This window comes from Hemitrygon akajei, chromosome 11 (genome assembly GCF_048418815.1).
Source record: "Hemitrygon akajei chromosome 11, sHemAka1.3, whole genome shotgun sequence".
Classification (NCBI taxonomy): Eukaryota; Metazoa; Chordata; class Chondrichthyes; order Myliobatiformes; family Dasyatidae; genus Hemitrygon; species Hemitrygon akajei.
The window spans coordinates 9,880,753-9,905,619 of record NC_133134.1 but is presented as its reverse complement, the minus strand read 5'-3'; the positions used below and the strand labels follow the sequence as shown (position 1 = coordinate 9,905,619).

Sequence of the window (24,867 nt, the reverse complement as noted above, 5' to 3'; positions counted from 1 at the left end):
CACTATACCTTAACTTTCCAATTCCTGCAGTCCGAAGATTGGAGCCAACTGCCCTGTCTGCTCTCTTTACTCAAATCTTCCTATGCTGTCATCTTCTGGGATGGTTGGACTTGTGTATCATTGTCGCTTTGTTCCTCAGTACTCCCTAGGGCATGGTGGACTTCTCTCTATTCTGAATTTTCCCTCACTATCAACTCCACAAATGTTGCTATCATCTGCAAACCTAATAACCCTACATCCTGTAGTCGTATTCAAATCATTGATATGTTTTAAAAGAAAGGGTTTCGGAATTGACCTCTCTGACCACTGGTTGCAGGTTTTCAATCACAAAAGCAACCCTCCACATCATTATCTCTCATTTTACCAGAACAATTTTGGATCCTTATCTTGCCTGGTATCTCTTGAAAACTTGTCAGAGGCCTTATTGAAGTTTATGTAGACTACATGACCATGTTGATATCTCTTCAAAAGAAAACACAGTCAAATGTGTTGGGCAGGATCACCCTTAAAGCCATGCTTGTGATTCATTAGTTCTACCTTTCCAGATAAAGATTCGTCCTGACCTTTGGAATTTTTTTGCAATAGCTTCCCTATCACTTACACAGGCTTGTAATTACCAGGGTGTATGAGTGGGAGTAGCAGGAATGGTGGAAAGGATTGCATGTGGTGTTGGAATGGGGTGGATTAAAGACCATAAATTAGAAATGGCCATTGAATACATTGCCTAAATACCAATATTTAACATATTGCAAAATGGACTTGTTTTCTGTTACAGTATTCCAAATCTGTCTGTTGGGGTGAGATTACATTAGAGGACAGAAAGTTGTTAAGGAGGTGCTTGGAGGGGAAACTTTGCTGATGCATTTTCACTGCTGCTTTGTAGTGTGATTTTAAAATATTGGTGATAATTGTACATATGTCTATTATTTTAAGAGTTATAGTGTGGAATAGGCCCTTCTGGCCCTTTGAGCCGCACTGCCCAGCAACCCCTGATTTAACCCTAACCTAATCACAGGACAATTTACAATGACCAGTTAACCTACTAACTGGTACATCTTTAGATTGTGGGTGGAAATCAGACGACCCGGAGAAAACCCACACATTCCAGGGGGACGACATACAGACTCTTTAGAGCTGACATCGGAATTGAAATCTGATGCCCTGAGTTGTCAAGCATCATGTCAACCACCATGGTGCCCATATGCTCAGTACAATTATTTTAGATTCTTAATAACTTCTCCTCCTGCTCTTGGGAATTGGATTCCTAATTCCGGATGAATTTCTAGATTACTTATTCAGTCACTTAACCCAGAACATCAGCACAGTGAATTCCAGAGTTCTACTAGCTTTTCTTTAATTTTCTGTGCAAAATATTAAACTTGTGTTTTCTGATCCTGGAGCCTCCCGCAAACATGGTACCTTCCTACAATTTATCTTGATTAAAATAGTCCTGACAGAGTACACTTCTACCAGATCTCCTTTGCATTTCTGTGAGTAATCTCTTCCTGTTTCATTTAATAATCTAAAACCCCTCATCCATGGAACTATTTCAATAAATAATTTTTGTACCCACTATTGGTTCCATATCCTACCTATTGTGTGACCACAATCTGATGTATTGTTTCCATTATGCTCCACAAAGTATTTCCTTTTACTGAGAGCCTCTGTTTGCACTTCTGAGATCCTATCTGTTTACTTACCATGCTGTCAACATAACCCCTCCACTTACTAGGGTTTGTTTATGTGCTTCTCAGTTGCCACATATCTCTGAGAATTGTGCTATACAATCGATGCACTCCCTTTTTCTTTTTGCCTAATTAAATGCTTTTCTGTGTTTAAATTTATCTTCCAATTTCTGCCTATTTGGCCTGTTTACATGTTTTCTTGAAAGTCTGTTACTGTCTTTTGTTGTTTAATACACTTCCCGAGCTTTGTGTTGTCTGCGGCTCTGGAAACTTTACCCTGCACACCCATGCTCAAATCGTTAACATGTATATTTAAAAAAAAGTTTTCCCAGCACTGACTCCAGAAGAACACAATAACTTATTGTCCTCCAATCTGAAAACAATCATTCAATGCTCTTTTCTTTCTGTCTTTGTGCCAATTTCTGTTTGATGTGACTTGTGACTTTCATTCCATGAACCTCAGTTTTGCTTACCAGACTTTTGTGAAGGTTATCAGCCATTTCTGAAAAACAATGTAAATGCCACTTATTACATCCCTTCATCAACTTTTTCTGGTAGTTCATTAAAAATACAGTTGAGTTAGTCGCATGAGGAGTGTCTGTAAGAACTCCATGCTGCTCTTTATCAGGTCAAATTTTTCATTCTATTTATCTAATGTCTTCCCTAATATTATTTCCCCTACAAGGTTCACGAGAAAGTTAACCTCCTTGGCCAGAAGCTTCCCCACTTGTCATAGAAAAGTACAGCACAGAAATGGAGTCTTTGGCCGTGTAGTCCATCCCAAACCATTTAAACTGCCTACTCCCTGCACCGGGACATTAGTCCTCCATACCCCTACCACCCACGTGTCTATCCAAACTTCTGTTGAACGTTGAAATCGAGCTTGCGTGCACCACTTGTGCTGGGAACTTGTTCCACACTGTCAGCACCCTCTGAGTGAAGAAGTTTCCCTCATGTTCCCCTTGAATGTTTTGCCTTTCACCCTTAACCCATGACCTCTGATTGTAGTTCCACCCAACCTCCAAGAAAAAGCCTGCATGCATTTACTCTATCTATACCCCTCATAATTTTGTATACAGTCGGCCCTCCTTATCCGCGAGTTCTGCATGCGCGAATCCAACCAACCGCGAATCGAGAAAACCCAGAAGTGCTCTTCCAGCACTCGTTCTTTGAGCATGTACAGACTTTTTTCTTGTCATTATTCCCTAAACAATGCAGTATAACAACTATTTACATAGCATTTACATTGTATTAAGTATTATAAGTAATATAGAGATGATTTAAAGTATACAGGAGGATGTGCGTAGGTTATCATGGATCGGGATCGAAAAAAATCAGAAGTTCTCTTACTAAGTAAGTCGGAACAGCTACATCCAGTATTATTTAGCATCAGTTAGTCAAACATTTGTCTTAGAAAACAGTATATATTTTACCTTTCTATGCATATAAAACACTTAAGAAATGTATGTATTTCAATAATTAAACCACTGCATTGCTTGGTAATAATTGTAGCTTTCATCGGGGCAGGGCCTTTCTCACTTTATCCTTTAAAATTGTTCCAATCGTTGATCGACTGTAGCCTAATGCTTTTCCAATGACCGATGGCGTTTCACCTCTTTCCGATTGCTTCATTATTTCCGCTTTCTTTTCAATCGTGATCGTGATTATTTTTGTAAACAGAAACGCTGTGGATTCAGAGCTCTGCTGGGTCCTAAAGTCCACCGCACTGAAACAGGTTAAATAAGGGACTTGAGCATCCGCACTTTTTTGGTATCCGCGAGGGGTCCCGGAACCAATCCCTCACGGATAAGTAGGGCCGACTGTACCTCTATCAAATCTCCTCTCATTCTTTTATGCTTTAAGGAATAAAGTCCTAACTTATTCAGTCCTTCCTTGTAACTCAGATGTTGTATATTTTGAACAGAGTTCCCATTTTCTTGTCCTCTGCACTTTTTATCTAGGGAGAATTTCTAATGATAGTGTGAAAGCAACAAAATTATTGGCAAGAGTATTTTTTTCTGCCCAGTTTTGAGGACTCTGTGCATGCCTTTGAGATGTGTCACCAAAACAAAATGTTCAAAACTTGGTTGTAATTGACCTTAAGTTCCAGTATGGTTTGGGTAATCGTAATGGCTACGGCGAGAAGGGGAAGTGCTGTATATTTGCTCTTTCTGATGCTGCAGAACACTGCTTTTCTTTATTTTCCTGAAGTAAAATGGCATTTCTGTCCAGCACAAATTTCAAGTTGTTTGTCTTCTTGCTTTAAATAGGCAACATGACACAGGCTAGCAACACTTTATTGTCCTGAAATAATATGCCTTTTGCATGCAAGTTTCTTCTTAATTACCTTTTGAGATGGGCAGCATGTTGTGAAAATTGCAGCGGTGAACCTTGTCTACCAAGCCATTGTATTTTTCACTGGGAAGTTGTTTCAGTACATTTATTGAAGCTAATTTAACACAGAACCTGGTCACTATGCATCCTTAAAGTAAGTCATGAGTACAAGAGTAAATCCCTTTGTGGAGCCAGGTGATGTGTACAAGGTACTAAATGGTTACTTCTTGTGTATATTTACCAAAGAGGTGAAGTAGTTAATATAACACAATTACAATGCAATTACAGAGAAGTCTGATCTGCCTGCCTTGCGGCTATACCCACACATGGGGAAGGCTTTGGGAGTAAAACCCAAGGTATAGTCCAGACCTGGAGTCCCTAAGGCAGTCTACATTGAGTTCAACACTGACTGCCAATTCCTGTGACGCTGCTGGTGCCAAACTGTATCAGTCTCTGCTGTTTGTCGGATGCATCAGCTGAAGAAGAAGTGGAGTCTGTTGCTTGGGCCACAGCTTGCCCTCTATGTCATACTGCCCTGGCTTGCATATTACGTAGACAGCTGGGACACAACATCCATGGTCGACCCTGACCAGCGAGAGCCTCAATTACAAAACCACCAAAACAGGTTCAGTTCCTGCTGATGACTGTAAGGATTTTGTATATTCTCCCCATGACTGCCTGGGTTTCCTCTGGGTGCTCCAGTTTCCTCCCACGTTCCAAAGACCATAAGGCATAGGAGAAGAATTAGACCATTCAGTCCATCGAGTCTGCTCTGCCATTCCATCATGGCTGATCCTGACTTCCACTCAACCCCTTACACCTGCCTTCTCACCGTATTCTTTGATGCCCTGACCCATCAGGAAATGATCAACTTCCTTTTTAAATATACACACAGACTTGGGCTCCACTGCAATCTGTGGCAGAGCATTCCACAGAATTACTACCCTCTGGCTAAAAAAGATCCTCCTTATGTCTGTTCTAAAGGGTCGCCCCTCAATTTTGAGGCTGTGTCCTCCAGTTCTGGATACCCCCACTATGAGAAACATCCGCTCCACATCCACCGTATTTAGTCCTTTCAACATTCAGTAAGTTTCAATGAGATCCCCATGCATAAGTTCCAGTGAGTACAGGCTTAAAGCAGCCAAATGCTTCCCACATGTTAACCCCTTCATTCCTGGAATCATCTTCATGAACCTCCTCTGGACTCTCTCCAACCAGCCTGACCAGTGTCTTATAAGGGGTTAGCATTATTTTTTTGCTTTTGTATTCTATTCCCCTTGAAATAAATGCCAACATTGCATTTGCCTTCTTTACCACAGACTCAACCTGTAAATTAACCTGGGAATCTTGCACAAAGATTCCCAAATCACTCTGCACCTCTGATGTTTGAATCTTCTTCCCATTTCAATAACAGTCTGCATTATTGTTCCTTTTACCAAAATGCGTTATTGTGCATTTCCCAACACTATTCCATCTGCCACTTTTTAGCCCATTGCTCCAAATTGTCTAAGTCCTGCTGCAATCGCATTGCTTCCTCAGCACTACCAACCCTCCATCTGTCTTTGTATCATTAATAATAACAAAAGCCATTAATTCCATTATCCAAATCATTGACAAACGATGTGAAAAGTAGCTGTCCCAGTACTGACCCCTGAGGAACACCACTAGTCACCAGCAGCCAACCTGAAAAGGATCCTTTTATTCCTACTCCCTGCCTCCTGCCTGCCAGCCATTCCAGTATCTTTCCTGTAACACCACAGGATTTTATCTTGTTAAGCAGCCTTATGTGTGGCACCTTATCAAGTGCCTTCTGAAAATCTAGGTAAGTGACATCCACTGCCTCATCTTTGTCCACCCTGCGTGTTACTTCCTTGAAGAAGGAAAATTTGTCAGGCCAGATTTCCCTTTACAGAAACCATATTGACTCTGACTTCTCCAAGTACCTCAAAACCTTATCCTTTTAATAATAGACTCCAATACTTTCCCAAGGTTAGGCTATCTTACTTTTGTTTTCCTCCCTTCTTAAAGAGTGGAGTAATATTTGCAATCTTCCAGTCCTCCAGGACGATGCCAGAATCAAGTGATTCTTCAAAGATCATAACCAATGCATCTGTCATCTCTTCAGCAACCTCTCTCAGGACTCTGGGACTTATCCACCTTAAGACCTTTGAGTTTACCTAGCACTTTCCCCTTTGTAATAGCAATGGATTTCACTCCTCTTCCTGTCACTCACAGACCTCTGGTACACTGCTAGTGTCTTCTACAGTGAAGACAGATGCAATGCACCCGTTAAGTTCATCTGCCATTTCTTTGTCCCTCGTTACTACCTCACCAGCGTCATTTTCCAGTGGTCCAATATCAACTCTCACCTCCCTTTTACTCTTTATATAGCTGAAAAAAAGTTTTAGTATCCTGCTTTATATTATTGGCTAGTTTGCCCTCGTTTCATCTTTTCCCTTCTTATAGCTTATTTAGTTATCTTTTGTTGGATTTTAAAAGTTTCCCAATCATCCAACTTCCCACTCACTTTTGCTACCTTATATACCCTTTCCTTGGCTTTTGTGTAGTCCTTAACTTCCCTTGTTAGCCATGGTTACCTGCCTTTGCCATTTGAGAACTCCTGCTTCTGTGGGACATATCTATCCTGCTCCTTGTGAACTATTCCCAGGAACTTAAGCAATCATTGCTCTGCTGTCATCCCTTCCAGTATCCTCCTCAGCAAGCTCCTCTCTCATGCCTCTGTAATTCCCTTTACTTCTTTGTGATACTGATGCATGTGAGTTATGCTTCTCCCACTCAAATAGCAGTGTGAATTCAATCATTTTATGATCACTGCCTCCTAAGGGTTCCTTTATGTTAAGCTACCTAATAAGATCTGGGTATTACACCACACCCAATCTAAGATCGCCTTTCCCTGAGTAGGCTCAAGCACAAGCTGCTCTGAAAAGTCAACTTGTAGGCATTCAACAGCTTCCTTCACTTGCGATCTGACACAAACCTGATTTTTTTCCCCAATCCCCTTGCATATTGAAGTCCCCCATTACAATTGTGTCATTACCCTGTTACATGTCTTTTCCAGCTTCATTTGCAATCTCAGCCCCACATCTTGGCTACTATTTGAAGGCCTATATATGATTCCCACAATGGTTTTCTCGCCCTTGCAGTTTCTTAACTCCATCCACAAAGATTCAACATTTTCTGTTGCACCATGAGTTCATCCACCTCATTTCAAATACTACGCGCATTTACTGTAAATACAGCACCTTCCTACATTCTTCACCCTTTTGAATTTTCTCTCTCTCTGGTACAGTTTGGCTCTGCTCTGTCTGCATTTGTACCCAATCATTGGCCTGTCCTTCCTTACATTCATGTTATAACCATCTTCTACTAATAAACCTGCTGGCTTTTCCTCAGCTCTATTATTCTGGTTCCCATCCTCCTGCCATATTAGTTTAAACCACTCCCAGCAGCTCTAGTATCTACCTACAAGAATATTTGCCCCATCAGAATCAAGTGCAACCCATCCCTTTTGGTTAGGTCCCACCTGCCCCAGAAGTGGTCCTCATTATCCAGAAATCTGAATCCCTGCTCACTGCTCCAATTCTTCAGCCATACATTTATCTGCCACCTTATTCTATTCTTATCTTCACTGTCATGTGACACAGGCAGCAATCCTGTGATTACTACCCCTTGAGGTCCTGCTTCTCAGCTTCCTTCCTAACTTCCTGTATTCTTTTTTCAGGACCTCCTCCCTATTTCTTCCCATGTCATTGGTACCAATATGGCTGCTCCCCCTACCCTTTCAGGACATTGTGGACCCTGACACATGGGAGGCAAACTACCTTCAGTGTTTCCTTTTCATATCCACAGAATCGCCTATCTGTACCCTTGATTATAGAGTCTTTTATTACTGCTGCCATCCTATTCAGTTCCTTACCCTCTGAGTCACAGGACCAGACTCAGTGCCAGAGGCACGGCTGCTGTTGCTTACCCTAGGTAGGTCGAATAAGTCAGTAGGTTAATTGGTCACATTGGTGTAACTGAATGGCACAGACTTGTTGGGCTGGAAAGGCTTGTTACTGTGTTGTATCTGTAAGTATGTCTAAATAGGAAGGATGTGGAAGATGCTGAGTTCATGGAGGGGTATGTGGATAATCTGGAAGAGGTCTGTATTAATAAGGAGAAAGAGGCTGTCATAGGAAGCATTAAGGGTTGGTTAATCTTCAGGGCCAGATGAGATCTCTCCCAGGTTGCACAGTAGGAGATTTTGCATCTTTGTTAGCCACAGATGACATGCCAGAGGAGTGGAGGGCAGCTAATGGTTTTCTTTATTTTGGTGGTTGTTGTCTGTATGGGTAAAAAAAAACTTATACAAGGTCCTTCATGATAGGCTGTTAATGTATCAAGGTTAATTGGATCTAACGTTAGTGAAGTAATAAGAGTCCAAGGGTAGTGGTGAAAAGATCTTTGAATGGAAGGCTGTGACTAGTGGTATACCACAGGGATTGGTGCTGGGGCCCTTGTTTATATTTATTAATGACTTAGATGTGAATGTGAGATGTATGATTAGTGATATGTCCAGTTGACACAAAATTTGCTAGTACTGTGTATCACAAATAAAGTTATCTAAGTACCATGGTACAAATCAGATGGAATGCTGGATGGAGTTCTGGCAGATGGAACTTGACATGTATGGTGATGTTGCATTTTGGGAAGTCAAATAAAGATTTTACATGTGCATTGAATGCTGAGGAATGGGTGCTAAGGAATGCTGATAAAGAGCCGCCTTTGGGTTCAAGTTAATACTTGCCTGAAAATGGCAACATAAGAAGACACATGTTATCATAGGTTGCAGTATAGAAAATAGCAGCTGGAATTTATGTTGCAACTTTAATAAAACACTGCTTAGACCACACTTGGAATATTGTCTGCAGTTCTACTCGCCATGCTATAGGAAGGATATGGAGAGTGGGTAAAGCAGATTAACTGGTTTGCAGGACTTTAGTAAGGCATTTGACAAAAGGTCCTGCATGGGAGGCGGGTCAAGAAGGTTCAGCCGCTTGCCGTTCTGGATGAGATAGTAAATTGAATTACTGTACATGTTTGCTTTGTGGGAGAAGACAGAATTGTAATAGAGGATTTCCTCTGATTGGAGGCCTGCGACAGGGATCAGTGCTGAGTCCTCTGTTATTTGTCATCTATATCAATGATTTTGAATTTGAATTGACTTTACTTCTTACATCCTCCACGTACATGAGTAAAAACCTTTATGTTACGTCTCCATTTAAATGTGCAATGGGCAATTGTAGTAATTTATAATAAATAGAACAGTCAATGTAATGTAGAGTACACTCAAATCAGCGTGAGTTCATCAGTCCGATGGCCTGGTGGAAGACGGAGCCTGTTGGTCCTGGCTTTTATGCTGCGGTATCACTTCCCAGATGGTAGCAGCTAGAATAGATTATGGTTTGGTGGCTTGGATCCTCAATGATCCTACGGGCCCTTTCTACACACCTGTCCTTGTAAATGTCCTGAATCACGGGAAGTTCACAATTACAGATGCGCTGGGCTGTCTGCACCACTCTCTGCAGAGTCCTGTGATTAAGGGAGGTACAGTTCCCATACCAGGCAGTGATGCAGCTACTCAAGATGCTCTCAGTTGTGCCCCTGTAGAACGTTCTTAGGATCTGGTGGCTCATACCACACTTCCTCAACCGTCTGAAGGGAAAGAGGTGTTGTTGTGCCTTTTTCACCACACAGCTGGAATGTATAGACCACGTGAGGTTCTCAGTGATGTGGATGCCAAGGAACTTGAAGCTGTTTACCCTCTCAACCCCAGATCCACTGATGTCAATAGGGGTGAGCCTGTCTCTATTCCTTCTGTAATCTACAACCAGCTGCTTTGTTTTTGCAACATTGAGGGAGAGGTTGTTTTCTTGACAGCACTGTGTTGGAGAGATGACTTCTTCCCTGCAGGCCACCTCATTCTTGCTTGAGATAAGGCCAGTCAATGTAGTGTCGTTGGCAAATTTAATTAGCAGATTAGAGCTGTGGGTAGATGGGTCATGGGTATACAGGGAGTAAAGGAGAGGACTCAGTACGCAGCCCTGAGGGGCTCCTGGATTGAGAGTCAGAGGGTTGGAGGTGAGGAAGCCCACTCTTACAACCAGCTGGTGATCTGACAAGAAGTCCAGGATCCAGCTGCACAAGGCAGGTCAAGGCCGGGGTCTCTGAGCTTCTTGTCGAGCCTGGATGGAACTGTGGTGTTGAATGCTGAACTGTAGTCCAAGAACACCATTCTCACATTCGCATCCTTCTTCTCCGGATGTGTAAGGACGGTATGTAGAGCAGTGGCTATTGCGTCATCTGTTGAGCAGTTGTGTCGGTAGGCGAATTGTAGGGGGTCCAGTTTGGGTGGTAGCAAGCTGCAGATATAATCTTTGACCAGCCTCTCAAAGCATTTGCTTATTATTGAGGTGAGTATGACAGGAGGCTAGTTGTTCAGGCATGTTGCCTTGGTTTTTTTTGGTACAGGGACAATGGTGGGTAATTTGAAGTAGGAGGGCACTACACTGGGAGAGGGAGAGATTAAAAATGTCAGTAAACACACCTGCCAGTTGTGCCGTGTAGATCCTAACAACTGTCCACTCGTTGGAAACATCTGCATACCTTAGCCTCAGAGATGACCAGATCATCATCCAGATTCACAACAAGGTTGCAATGGCTTTTATGCTAGGTTTTATGCTGCTAACTCCGAGCCTCCGAGGAAAGCATAAAACCTAGCATAAAAGCGATTGAACTCATCTGGGATAGAGGCCGTGATATTGGCGGCACCACAACATTTGGCCTTGAAGTCTGAGATGGTGTACAGCCTTCACCACAAGTCACGTGTGCTACTTGTTGTGAATCTGGATGATGATGTGGTTTACAGGATCAGCAAATTAGCAGATGACACCAAGATTGGGGGTGTAGTGGACAGTGAGGACGGCTGTCATGGTTTGCAGAGAGATCGATATCAGCTGGAAAAATGGTGGATGGAATTTAATTCAGACATGTGCGAAGTTTTGCACTTCGGTAGGACCAGCTAGAATAGGTCTTGCACAGTGAAAGATAGGGCATGGAGGAGTGTGGTAGAACAAAGGGATCTGGGAATATAGATCCAGAATTCATTGAATGTGGCATCACAGGTAGGTAGGGTTATAAAGAAAGCTTTTGGCACATTGGCCTTCATAAATCATTGTATTGAGTACAGGAGATGGGATGTTATGTTGAAATTGTGTAAGATGTTAATGAGGCCTAATCTAGAGTATTGTGTGCAGTTTTGGTCACCTACCTACAGGAAGAATGTAAACAAGGTTGTAAGAGTACAGAGAAAATTTACAAGGATGTTGCTTGGTCTTGAAGACCTGAGTTACAAGGAAAGGTTGAATAGGTTAAGACTATTCTTTAAGAATGTAGAAGATTGAGAGGAGACGATAGAGATGTACAAAATTATGAGGGGTACAGATGGGGCAAATACAAGCAGGCTTTTTCCATTGAGGTTGGGTGGGACTACAATCAAAGGTCATGGGTTAAGGTTGAAAGGTGAGAAGTTTAAGGGGAACATGAGGGGGGAGCTTCTTCACTCAGAGGGTTGTGAGAATGTGGAATGAGCTGCCAGCAAAAGTGGTGCATGGAAACTCGATTTCAATATTCTTCTTGCTACCAGAAGAGAAGTTTGGATAGGTACATGGATGGTAGAGGTATGGTCGATGGGAGTCAGCAGTCTAAGTGGTTTCGGCATGGACTAAAAGGGCCGCAGAACTGTACTGTACTTCTCTGTGTCTAAGTGACTCTTTAAAGGAATATAAAATTAAGAGAGGGATCGATAAGACAGATGGCCATAAGCTTTTTCCCATGGTAGGGGTATCAGTGGTGAGAAAACATATGTTTAAGCTGAGAGGAAGGAGAGTTAAAGGGGATTTGAGATGAATAGTCTTTTTACAGGGATGATATCTGGAATTTGCTACCAGAAGAGATGGCAGAAACAGTATTATTTGAAAGACATTTAGCCAGGAACTTCAGACAATCCACAGGGGGGAATGGGTTAGTTTAAATGGACAGATGATTGGCATGGTAATGGTGGGCTGAAGGGCCCTTATTGTGTTGTTGAACTCCAATTAATATAAATTTTGTTTGCCTGCTTTACTGACTTGTGTCTGTTGGGGTAGAAATTGGTAGTATTTTGGGGTCCTCATGGACATTTTTTGTGAAACATTTGCTATGTTCCTAGACACTTTTTTGGTTGTCTGAATGCTGAGTTAGACCATAAGATATAGGAGCAGAATTAGGTCTTTCTCTCATCAAGTCTGCTCCGTCATTTCGTCATGCTGATCCATTTTCCCTCTCAGCACCAATCTCCTGCCTTCTTCCCGTATCCCTTTATGCCTTGATTAATCAAGAATCTTTCAATCTGTGCCTTAAATATACCAAATGTCTTGGCCTTCACAGCCATCCGTGGCAACAAATTCCAGAAATTCTGCACTCTCTGGATAAAAAAATACTTCCCCATCTCCATTCTAAAAAGGTGCTCCTTTATTCTGAGACTGTGTCCTCTGGTCTTAGACTCCCCCACCATAGGTTATCTGCTAAAAGGCAATAAATTCTAAACTAAGCTTCATTTTTCTGTACTGTTTTACAGGTAATACCAAAGGACTACAAGACCATGACTGCCCTGGCAAAAGCTATTTCTAAGAATGTTCTCTTTGCTCACCTGGATGATAACGAACGAAGGTAGGTGGAGTACTTGATGTCATAGAACCATAGAACACTACAGCACAGTACAGGCCCTTCAGCCCTCCATGTTGTGCCAACCCGTATAATCCTTTAAAAAAGTACTAAACCTACACTACTCCATAACCCTCCATTTTTCTTTCATCCATGTGCCTGTCCAAGAGGCTCTTAAATACCCCTAATGTTTTAGCCTCCACCACCATCCCTGGCAAGTCATTCCAGGCACTCACAACCCTCTGTGTAAAAAAAAAAAAAAAAAAAACTTACCCCTGATGTCTCCCCTAAACCTCCCTCCCTTAATTTTGTACATATGCCCTCTGGTGTTTGCTATTGGTGCCCTGGGAAACAGGTACTGACTACCCACCCTATCTATGCCTCTCGTAATCTTGTAGACCTCTATCACGTCCCCTCTCATTCTTCTACGCTTCAAAAAGAAGAGTCCCAGCTCTGCTAACCTTGCTTCATATGACTTGTTCTCCAAACCAGGCAACATCCTGGTAAATCTCCTCTGCACCCTCTCCATAGCTTCCACATCCTTCCTATAATGAGGTGACCAGAATTGAACACAATACTCTTAAGTGCGGTCTCACCAGAGACTACTCTTGAACTCAATCCCCCTGTTAATGAAGCCTAGCATCCCATAGGCCTTCTTAACTAACCTATCAACCTGTGCAGCGACCTTGAGGGATGTATGGATTTGAACCCCAAGGTCCCTTTGTTCATCCACACTCTTAAGTAACTGACCATTAATCCTGTACTCAGTCTTCTGGTTTGTCCTTCCAAAATGCATCACCTCACACTTAGCCAGATTGAACTCCATCTGCCATTTTTCTGCCCAACTCTGCAGCCCGTCTATATCCTCTTGTAACCTTCGACCACCTACAGCTCCATCCACAACTCCTCCAATCTTCGTGTCATCCGCAAACTTACTCACCCATCCTTCTGCCTCTACATCCAGGTCATTTATAAAAATCACAAATAGCAGGGGTCCCAGGACAGATGTAACTCATGTAAGTCTGTTATTCAAATTGCCAGTTTATTTATTCCTTGTATATTAATGTCTTCTATATTTTAGTTTTACCATTCACTGTATTTGTACAACATTGTACTTTCTCGCTTTGAGTTCCTTTTTATTGTTATTGAAAGGCAGTGACGCAGAAGTGCTTCTGTTATCAGAAAACTTTTGTTTCAAATGTTCTAGCTAACTAAATATGGCCTTGATATGGGAAACTGATTAAAATATTAAAAAATATTGTCATAATCATAGCAGCTGTTTGCAAAGATGTGTTTGCATGTGATTTTACCAACTTTGAAAATATTTTTCTATTATATACCAGTACAAAGGATTTTTGTTCAGTTTTATCAGCAGTTGCAGAGCTTAATGTGGACCGTTCATGTATATTAAGTAGAATTGTTGGTTTAGGTGCACTTCAAATTCTGTTGCAAGTATACTTTGGTGTCGAGTAGACCTTATCCAACAATTTTACCATGACCACAAACTCCTTCATATTTACATAATAAATTTTAATTTGAATGTTGAAATATTATCAAAGTACATATATGTTACTACACTATATACTACCTTGAGATCAGTTTTCTTATAGGCATTTACAGGAACATAAATAGAATTAATGCAAAATATACTTAAAAAGCAAGCAACCATGTGTAAAAGAAGACATTATGCCAATAAAATAAAATACTAAGAACATAAGTTGCAAAAGAGTGTGTGAAATTGAGTCTGGAGGTTGTAGAATCAGTTCACAGTTGTAGTGAGTGAAGTTATCCACACTGGTTCAGGAGCCTGATGGTGGCAGGGCAATAACTGTTGCTAAAACTGGTGGTGTGGGACCCAAGACTCTTGTACCTCCTGCCCGTTGGTAGTAGTGAGAAGAAGGCATGGTTTGAATGGTGGGTGTCTTTGATGATGGATGCAGCTTTCTTGTGACTTTTCCATGTAAGTGTGCTCAATGGTAAATATTACTGAACATTAAAAATGAATCTTCTAAAATATGCCTTCATGAATTTAATAAATTGAGTCTGTGTCCAACATGTCTGTGTAATGTTTAAAACTTGTTTTTTGTAATTGAAATTACCATAGCAACCTTTGTATACTTTTGCAGTACTTGTGATACCATGTACTTTGGTCTCAGTGTAAAACATTATCACAGGCTTTTACAAGATCAGTTATGCATCTTTCTGAAAACAGTCAGTGCCCTTGTTTGAAAAGTTGGCAATTATGCCTTTATACCTTTGTGTCTCCTGACACTGAAACTTTTTAGCTTTTGTGGCTTTACAAGGGCGCTGACTTATTTCAGAAAAATACATAACTGATCTTGTAAAAACCCAGTTCCCTCTGGAGATGGTCACTCTTATTGTTGCTTTCTTGAAAGCTGAGCTTATGCATTGGATTTCATGGAACATATTTTATGCAAAAGAAATTGAAATTGACATAATGATCAATTATAAAGCAGTGATATACACAAGTGATTCTGCAGATCTGGAAATCCAGAGCAACACACACGGGAGGCTGGATGAACTCTGCAGGTCAGGCAGTATCTATGGAGAGGGATAAAGAGTCAATGTTTCTGGCTGAGACCCTTCATTAGGACTGGAAAGGAAGAGGGCAGAAGCCAGAATAAGAAGATGTGAGGAGAGGAAGGAATAGAAACTGGGAGGTGGTAGGTATAAGTCTAGCTCAGCACATGCTTGAAGAGTTTTGAGAGCAGTAGAGATCACGGACTGGGAGCATTAAGAGAGAGTTTCACTGAACGCCTGTCAAACAAAAGATTTAGACTTCTTCAGGGTAGACGTACCTTGAAGAGACTTTGCAGTGGAGCAATAATCCTTCCAATAATATGTGGCATCAAAAACTGAATAAATATAGGAATTCAAGAAATGCACAAATTGATGTACATTGAATTAGTTGTAATAAATGATTGTGCCATGTTGTGAGAGCTACATTGTTCTTGCTATGCTTTTAAGGATATTCACCTTTTGTGTAGGTTCTGGAATTGTAGTCAGTCACATGGCATTCCTGGTTGGCTCTGCTTTTCAGGTATGGGCCAGGAAGACTGTTCTTCCCTACCAACCCTTTTATTGCTGAGTCTATATAAACAGTAGATTTCGTTGAGCCCTGCTGCAGGGTTTTGGCCCAGAACATTGACGGTACTTTTTTCCATAGATGCTACTTGGCCTGCTAAGTTCCTCCAGCATTTTGTGTGTGTTGCTCAGATTTCCAGCATCTATAGATTTTCTCTTGTTTGTGATATGGTTAATTTGGTAGATTATAACTTTTACATTTGTAGCATACTAGACAAATGAATATGGTCAGAGCATTTAGAGTTCTGATTTAAACCAGAATGAATAGATAACCAACCTGGGACTGAAAGCAGTGTGTAGGGTTTAAGAGTGTTGGGATATCAAAAATCTCTGAACATTTGATGCATTAATTTACATTTCATGAAAGCTTTTTTTTCAGCATTCAACACCATAATTGCATCCAGGCTTGACAGGAAGCTCAGAGATCTCGGCCTTGACCTTGTCTTGAGCAGCTGGATCCTGGACTTCTTGTCAGATCGCTGGCAGGTGGTATAAGTGGGCTCCCTCACCTCCACCCCTCTGACTCTCAACAGAGATGCCCCTGAGGGCTGTGTACTAAGGCCCCTTCCTTACTCCCTGTATACCCATGGACATGTTGCCACCCACAGCTCTAACCTGCTAATTAAATTTGCCGACAGCACTACATTGATTGGCCTAATCTCAAACAATAACGAGGTGGTTTACAGGAAAGAAGTCATCTCTCTGACTCAGTCATGTCGAGAAAACCTCTCCCTCAATGTTGTAAAAACAAAGGAGCTGGTTGTGGATTACAGGAGGACTGGAGACGAGCTAACCCCTGTTGACATCAATGGGTCTGGGGTTGAGAAGGTAAACAGCTTTAAGTTCCTCAGCAACCACATCACTGAGGACCTCACATGGTCTGTACCATCTAGCTGTGTGGTGAAAAAGGCACAACAGCGCCTCTTTCACCTCAGATGGTTGAGGAAATTTGGTGTGGGCCCCCAAATTCCAAGAACTTTCTATAGGGGCACAATTGAGAGCATCCTGACTGGCTGCATCACTGCCTGGTATGGGAACTGTACCTCCCTTATTCGCAAGATTCTGCAGAGTGTGGTGTGGACAGCCCAGCGCATCTGTGGTTGAGAACCTTTTATGATTCAGAACAGTTACAAGGACGTGTGAAAAAAGGGCCCAGAGGATCATTGGGGACCCGAGTCACCTCAACCACAATCTATTCCAGCTGCTACCATCCAGGAAACTATACCGTAGCATAAAAGCCAGGACCAATGGGCTCCAGGACAGCTTCTTCCACCAGGCCATCAGACTGATTAACTCCTGCTGATTTGAGTATATTTCTATGTTACACTGACTGTTCTATTTATTATAAATTACTATAATTGCACATTGCACATTTAGAGAGAGATGTAACATAAAGATTTTTACTCCTCATGTATATGAAGGATGTAAGAAATAGTCAATTCAGTTCAATTTTTAGCTGTTTCTAATGGAAGTGATTGGATGACCAATATATGTGCTTCAGGAGGAGAAATGTGAGAAAAATGGAAATAGAAAGTTAAAGGTCAAATGGTACATTAATCACAGCATGGATCAGTTGGCTGATTAGCCTGTTTGTTTGCTTTATACTTTCATCATTCTGTCCCAAGCCATTTTTGGTCCTCTTTTGTTTTAAACTCGCATTAATCCATATATGACAAAAGTTTGTGGGCATTGGATATTCATGTTCCAGTTGAATGTCTTCCAGGAGATTCTTCTTAGTGACTGTTATTACTTCATTATGCAAATGCATGCCTTCCATTTGAAATGAAAGGTAGAGATTGAGGTTAGCAAGTCCACCAAAATCATTATCACAATCCCCAAGACATATTTGGCAGAAGAACCTGCTGTATGCAGCTGAAGTGAATCAAGGAGTGCTCGCCCATTTATGCTCTGCTTAAGTCATATTTAACTTGTTACCACTTTCTCCCACTGAGAGGCATTCTAACAGCTGGAGCTTGTTGTGTTGTCTCCTGGGTATTTCCAGAATTTTCTTTTTGATTTTTAACTTGCTTCATCTGGCTTCTCTCTTAATGTCATTTTACTCTGTTTGCCATGCTACTTAAAAGTTCATTGCCATTCCCATACAAGGCAAAGTGACCTACTTGACTTGGTACCTGTCACGCAATCCCTTCTACTCCAATCCTCAATGGCATACTTCACTCTTCAATTAGATATCGGTGTCCTACAGATCAATGTGTTGCAGGAATTCACCATGGCTTCTTCCAACAGCACATCTCCAACCTGCTTGGAAGTCAAAGCAAGGCATGTGCACTGGAGCATGACCAGTACCTGCAGATTTCCCTCCAGGTCATGTGCTTCCTGATTTGGAAATGAGACCATAAGATATAGGAGCAGAATTGGGCAACTTGTCCCACCGTCTACTCCATTATTCCATTATGACTGACTTAGAACTATAGAACCATAGAATATTATCCTTCTCAATCCCATTCTTCTGTCTTCTCCCCATAACTATTGATATTCTTACTAATTAAGAACCCATCAATCTCTGCTTTAAATGTACCCAATTGTTTAGCCTCTGTTGTGGTGTATTAAATTTTAAATTGGATGAAATTCTGAACAGTTCCAAGTGACACTTTAACCCTTTGTGAGCTTGCAGCATGTAAGGTGTCTGTAGAAGTTCAACACTGTAGGTTTGTTAATGTCTAGTGTTTGCTGATACCAGCTGGATTCTTTACAGGCCTCAGGCACCAGTGGCATGAGGATGCCTATTGATGAACACATGAGTTGCTTGGGTGGAAGAAACCATGCTGAGTTAGTGGCAAGAGAACAAAAGATCAAAAAGCTTGTTTGTCTTGTGGAACCCCTATTTATTGTGGGGACCTTTCCCTCGGTTCTTGGGACTTCACCTAGACCGTGGAATCGCAATTGGTGTCTAGGAGACCCAGGGTGACTTCACAAGTTGGAATTCGGAGATCATTCGACAACAGCTACAAGCAAGTCCCAAGACAGTGAGAATCATGAGCCCTGAAATCCTTGTAAATTACTGCTTAATATTTTGTATGGCTTATTTGTGCTGTTTATTGTATGATGATAAATTAGGCTTAAGTTACTTTGTTGTGTTTGTATGCTTATTATCATATCTCTTGGACACTGGAATTTGTTTGAGTCTTTTGGGTCTGATTAACCCAGCCCATTGCACTTTGATGCTGTGAGCAGAATCCAAGAAAATGTGGTGGACAAGCACGTTAGGTGATACTGTAGCCGAGATTTATCAGGTCCCCAGATAGGCGGATAACTCAGAGTGTTTTGGATCGCTGGGTAATGCTCTGTGTAACTGGGGTCCTCCTGGATGTTGGGAGAAGGCTTTTGCTGAATTGTCTGGTGTTAAGCCTCCACATGTAATATCACACTCCCTTGAGCATATGTAGCTTTTTCCTCTAAGAGGGATTTTCTGTTTCATGTAGGGTGGATTTTTGTGATTGAATTACGACTGTTAGATACTAAGAAAGATGAGTGAGGAAATTTTGCAACTGCAGTGCGAGTTGGCCTGTTTGAGCTCTCAGAACACTGGTTTAAATGAAACGCCACCGCAGCATGAGAACGCGCTGAGCACTCTGAAGTCAAGCAAGTTTCTGTGGCATGTAGATTTGCTACCATAATGTAAGCCACTCCATGCAGCACACTTATATGAGGGTGGATCCTGTAAAGGTCCTATCTATAGTCCTGCAAGAGCATTGGGATTAAGATACCTGGAACAAGGATATCTGCTATGATGATGATTCAGATGGGGACTAGGACAACGTAATTGAGGTGACCTGTACTTGCAGATTCCACTCCAGGTTGCATTCACCCTGATTTGCAAATAAGACCATAAGACATAGGAGCAGAATCAGGCCTTTTGGCCCATCGAGTGTGCTCCATTATTCCATCTTGTCTGATTTATTATCCCTCTCAATCCCATTCTCCTACTTTCTCCCCATAACCTTTGACACTATTACTAATTAAGAACCTATCAACATCTGCTTTAAATATACCCAGTGACTTGGCCTCCACAGCCACCCTTAGCAATGTATTCCAATGAATGCTTTGCCATACCTTCATTACCACTTAGTCACTGGATTCTAGTCATTCGTTTAGAGATGGGCAGTAAATATTGGTCCTAGCTCTGGCAGCGAAGGAAAATGATTTTTCTGTGGAGTTCTAATTATTTTTTAGTGCTTGCTGATTCTTGCACAACATATGTGTGAAAGGTGCTGAATAATTTTAGATATGGGTAAATTTACACTGATGAATTGCAGCCAGCAAACCTTGGCAGAGCTGAGGGAGGGTGTCAGTGATATACAGTGCATACAATGGCTACTTTGCGGAAAGGTTGTTAAAAAGGTGAAGAGTACTTGTGCCAAACCAGAACTCATATGGGAAATGGAAAAACAAAAGACTAGAGATTCCTTTTTACATTGTAGCTTGGCTCATCTCCCGTACTTTTGCTTTTCTGTTATCTTATCCCTATCAGATGTCATTTTGAGTTTGCAAATCACTTTTGGCTAGGAGTTATTTGTATTCTGCTATCAGTGGCTTAGAGCAGGGGTTCTCAGCCTTTTTTATGTGATAGACCCTTACCATTGACCGAGGGGTCCGTGAACCCCAGTTTTGGGAACCCCTGGTTTAAGCTAAATTGAATCAAAAGAACTGCAGAGCCACTGAGAAAGTCCATTTGTACCTACTTTATTCATCAGTCTGTTCAGTATGATTCTGGGCATTTTATCCCAAAAAAGCTTTTTACATATAGTAGACATAGGGGAAAGATTCACCAGACTGGTTTTTGAGGGATTCAATAGTTATGTGTCTATTTTGTTGAGTTTTAGAGAAAGGAGAGGTGACCTTGTAGGATAGGAAAATGGTGTTTGAAGTTCAGGCAACACACTCAAAATGCTGGTGGAACGTAGCAGGCCAGGCAGCATCTCAGCATCACTTTGCTGGGTAGTGACGAAGGCTTTGATGCAGGCTGCGTAGAGTGGAATGGGAAGCAAGCAGCCCATGACTGGTCTAGTTTCTGACAATCAGCCTTTCAGATTTGTGCTGGAACTGGCCAGTTCTGATGAAGAGTCATTGACTGGTTATGTTAACTTTGTTTTTCTCTCTCCAGTAATGCCACCTAATTTGTCTGCAGCATTTTTTTTCCAGATTTCTATCAACTACTACATCTCTAGCTCAGAGCATTGTTTTTTTTTCTCTGCTCTCATTCATCATCTTCCATTTATATCCTCTCCAGATGGATCTGCTACCATCAACAAGCCTCCACCACCCTTTCATATTTGGCACCAATGACACCGCATCACTTAATTTCTTTTGGTCCCTGTCCTTTCACAGGCATTCCTTTTGGTCTGCCCACCCCTCTCTTCTCTGATTTAAAATTGGTTTCATTTCTGACTTTATGTTTCAATCCATCTGAAAAGCTAGCTCTTGTTTCTACTGTCTGAGTTGTTGAATATTTTGTGGTGTTCTCACTTCAAAGTTTGCGCACTGCATATTTTTGTCTTTTTTTGTTTCGTACCCCTCTAATGATTATCTTTTTATGTTTTTATGAAAAAAGAATTTGCAACTAATCTGAATTTCAGTGTTTTTTTTCTTGCGTCACCTTGCATCACCTCTCCCCATTTAAAGGCAAAATGGAGTGTAGGGCCTCTTGAAAAAATATCCTTTTTCTTGCTCTCTCTCAATTTGAAGTAATATGTAGAGTACTTATTTATGCTTCTCTGTATATTAACTAGAATTCAAATTTAGCCATTTTTAGGTCAATTTAGACTCCAGATTGCTATTTTGGAGGGAGGTATTAATTGTATCACCTTGTTCTTCTCTTTGGAGTGAGCTAAACTGTGTTTACATGTTGTGTTGCATTACAACACTGCTTCTGGCAGCTGTCCATTGGTGGCTACTTTTGAAAGAAGCAATGTTGTTTTCCATTATAAATGTCATTTCTTTGAAGTAGTATATTTTTATAATTCTGAGAGGATCTGAACATGGGTTTCTTTCTTCTGTTCTTTTGATGTTTATTCTTTTGGTTTTGTATTTCTTCAAACTTACTGGGTGGGTTACATGTTATATTAAGAAGCAACCAGTGAGCTATGGATTCAGTTTACAATTGCACAGAACCAGACTCAAAAGAGAAACCTCTTTTGTAAGATCAATATCATATTCCAAGTGATAATAACTTCACTGTAATTTGTATGTGGAGTTCTGATCCTGGTTTAATTTCAGCAATAATTTTGTGTGTTTAAGTAAGCAACTATGTTACTTGTCCTTTTGTAAGATATGGACACAGAAATAGACCATTCAGCATCTCAAGCTTTGTAAGCCATTGCCTGCTGTAATACTACTTTACTTCCCTACTTCTCCATCCCATGTTCCTTATTTCCTCTAATATCCAAAAGTTTATTAATATCTGTTTTGAATGCATTCAGAGGCTGAGATTCTACAGTTCTTTAAGATAGAGGTCCAAAGATTTTTCTTAAAATCACAATATTGAACTGTACAATACCTGACATTCATCCCATGATATTGCGCTGATCTTGATGCCAATTTATATCAGGTGTCCTCTTCCTGTGTATCATCCATATCCCTCCATTTCTTCGTATTCATGTGTCCATTTAAAAACCCTTTGAACTCTACCAAACTGCCTGCTTCCACTATTACCCCGATAACCCATTTCAGGCACCTACCATTCTGCATTTTAGAAAAATCTTGCCTCTCTTCTCACCTTTATAATTACCCCTTGAACGCCTATCTCTCGCCATGATCCAACCTTGTAGAGCTTTTGCAAATATAATAAAAGATCTTTATTCTTCTATGCAAATCCTTTGGCTGTAATATCTAACATACTATTATCCTGCTGTACCCCTATGTTGATTCTCAGTGAATCTTGTGCACGTCTTTTAAAATACCAACATTTCCGATTTCTCACCACTTTTGTTTATTCTACTGAAACCGATAACCTTTATATTTCAGCACATTGTATTCCATCTGTTCTGATGTTGTCCACTTACTAACTTTGTTAATATCTCCTTAAAGTCTCTTTGTAACATTGTCATATCCATCAGCAAACCTGTAAGTCACATTTGGTTCCCTCAACCAAATCATTGATACCAATATATATCTGCAGTTCCCAGCCTCTTTTTTTTCATGCCACGGACCTCTACTATTAACCGAGAGGTCTGTGGACCCCAGGTTGGGAACTCCTGATGTATAGTTGGGACCCAAGCAATAATACTTACAATAACTTGTGGGTGACAAGTATGTGAACTTAGATGCAGATAAAACATTGGTATTCGAGTGCACTTTGGTATATTATTGCATTTTGTCAAGTGATACTTGCTTTACTTGGGCCCTTAGCTTCCAGTGGAGGATAGGCTGTCGATGACCTCCTGTTTCCATCGTCCTCTGAAGTTGATGGTATGGTTGTTTGTCATCAATGCTCCTGCAATCCATTGCATCCACTGCACAGGGGATTGGTCTATACAGCAGGTGATGCTGTGTGTAATTTTTTTAAAATTGAAAGATATTGAACAGGGGTGCTTCTTCACACAGAGAGTGGTGGGAGTGTGGAATGAGCTGCCAGATGAAGTGGTAAATGCAGGCTCACTTTTAACTTCTAAGAAAAACTTGGACAGGTACATGGATGAGAGGTGTATGGAGGGATATGGTCCAGGTGCAGGTCAGTGGGACTAGGCAGAAGAATGGTTCGGCACAGCCAAGAAGGGCCAAAAGGCCTGTTTCTGTGCTGTAATGTTCTATGGTGACTACATGGTGACCTAAGAAGGAATGTTAGGTCTTTTGTTTTTGATTTGTTAATCAGCTCCCACCCCATGTTACGGTAGCACCCCCAAATCCAAGTGCTATACCCTTGTGGTCTTGCATGGAAGCTTATCAAAACTGAAACTGATTACATTCCGTATTTCATTTTCTTTTACTCCATATCCTCAAGGTTTCATTTGACTGAGAGAGAGCCTATCATGCCCATTAGCCAACTTGTTTTTAACATTGTGGGCATTTGATATTCACTGAGGTTTCTTGCTTGTCACCAGGAATGAATATACACATTCATTCTATGAATTCCTTTTTTTTAATTTCTGTGATTTCAAGGTAACTTTTGTGGCATTTTGAAAGAAATAATTAGTAGTATTATGTACTGGCATTATAAGCACAATTGAATGTTAGTCCCCATTCCGTATTACAGTGTTAATTTTAAAAATGAGTCATAAAAAGTGACATTCAGAACAATATTGCATTATTAAGCATTTATTTATATGGAAAACACAGCATTTACATTTCATGAAGAGCACTTTTATTTGTGTGAGCAAGTGTTGTATTCAAAGATCAGTTTCATTTTATCAAGTTGACTGCGCCTGTGCTACTGATCAGCGCAATTCCTGAGTATTGAACACAAGAGTTGAGTACGTCCCTTGACTCCTCAAACCTGCCATACCATTCAATGTGATCTACCCCAAATCTCCTCCTTGCCAAATCCAAACACACTCAATTTTCCAATCTTTCCAAAAAATTATGTACTTTCATGTTGGATACTTCTAATGATCTGACTTTCACACCATCTAGGGTCGAGAGATGCAGCGAGTCATTACCCTCTGTCGGGGGTGGGGTGGGGAAATGTCTATGTACCTCAGTTTTAAATAAATGGGTGTCATGTTATTCTGTAACAATGTCCCTCATTTGAGATGCCCCCACTAGTGAAAACTTACTGATATCTGCCCTGCTCTGCTCCCTAAGTATTCTGTATGTTTCAGTAAGATCACCCCTCATTCTTCTAAACTCGAAAGGATACCGATCCAATTCTGTTTAGAGCAGGGGTTCCCAACCTGGGGTCTCTAGACCCCATGCTTAATGGTATTGGTCCATGGCATTAAAAAAAAGTTTGGGAACCCCCTGGTTTAGAGCGTCCAAATGGGATAGTTCTGTCAATCTAGACATTAGCCTTGTGAATCGC

The 24,867-nt window shown here is 41.1% G+C and overlaps 1 protein-coding gene across 3 annotated transcripts in view; it reads left to right on the top strand.

The window, feature by feature from the left end:
* The window catches only part of prkar1b (protein kinase, cAMP-dependent, regulatory, type I, beta), a 162,741-nt gene that overhangs the window by 45,375 nt on the left and 92,499 nt on the right, over positions 1-24,867 (top strand). For all 3 annotated transcript variants that reach the window (XM_073060190.1, XM_073060188.1, XM_073060189.1), the window contains exon 4: positions 12,700-12,791. In XM_073060190.1, the coding sequence (XP_072916291.1) occupies positions 12,700-12,791 (92 nt within the window). The remainder of the gene's footprint in view (positions 1-12,699; positions 12,792-24,867) is intronic.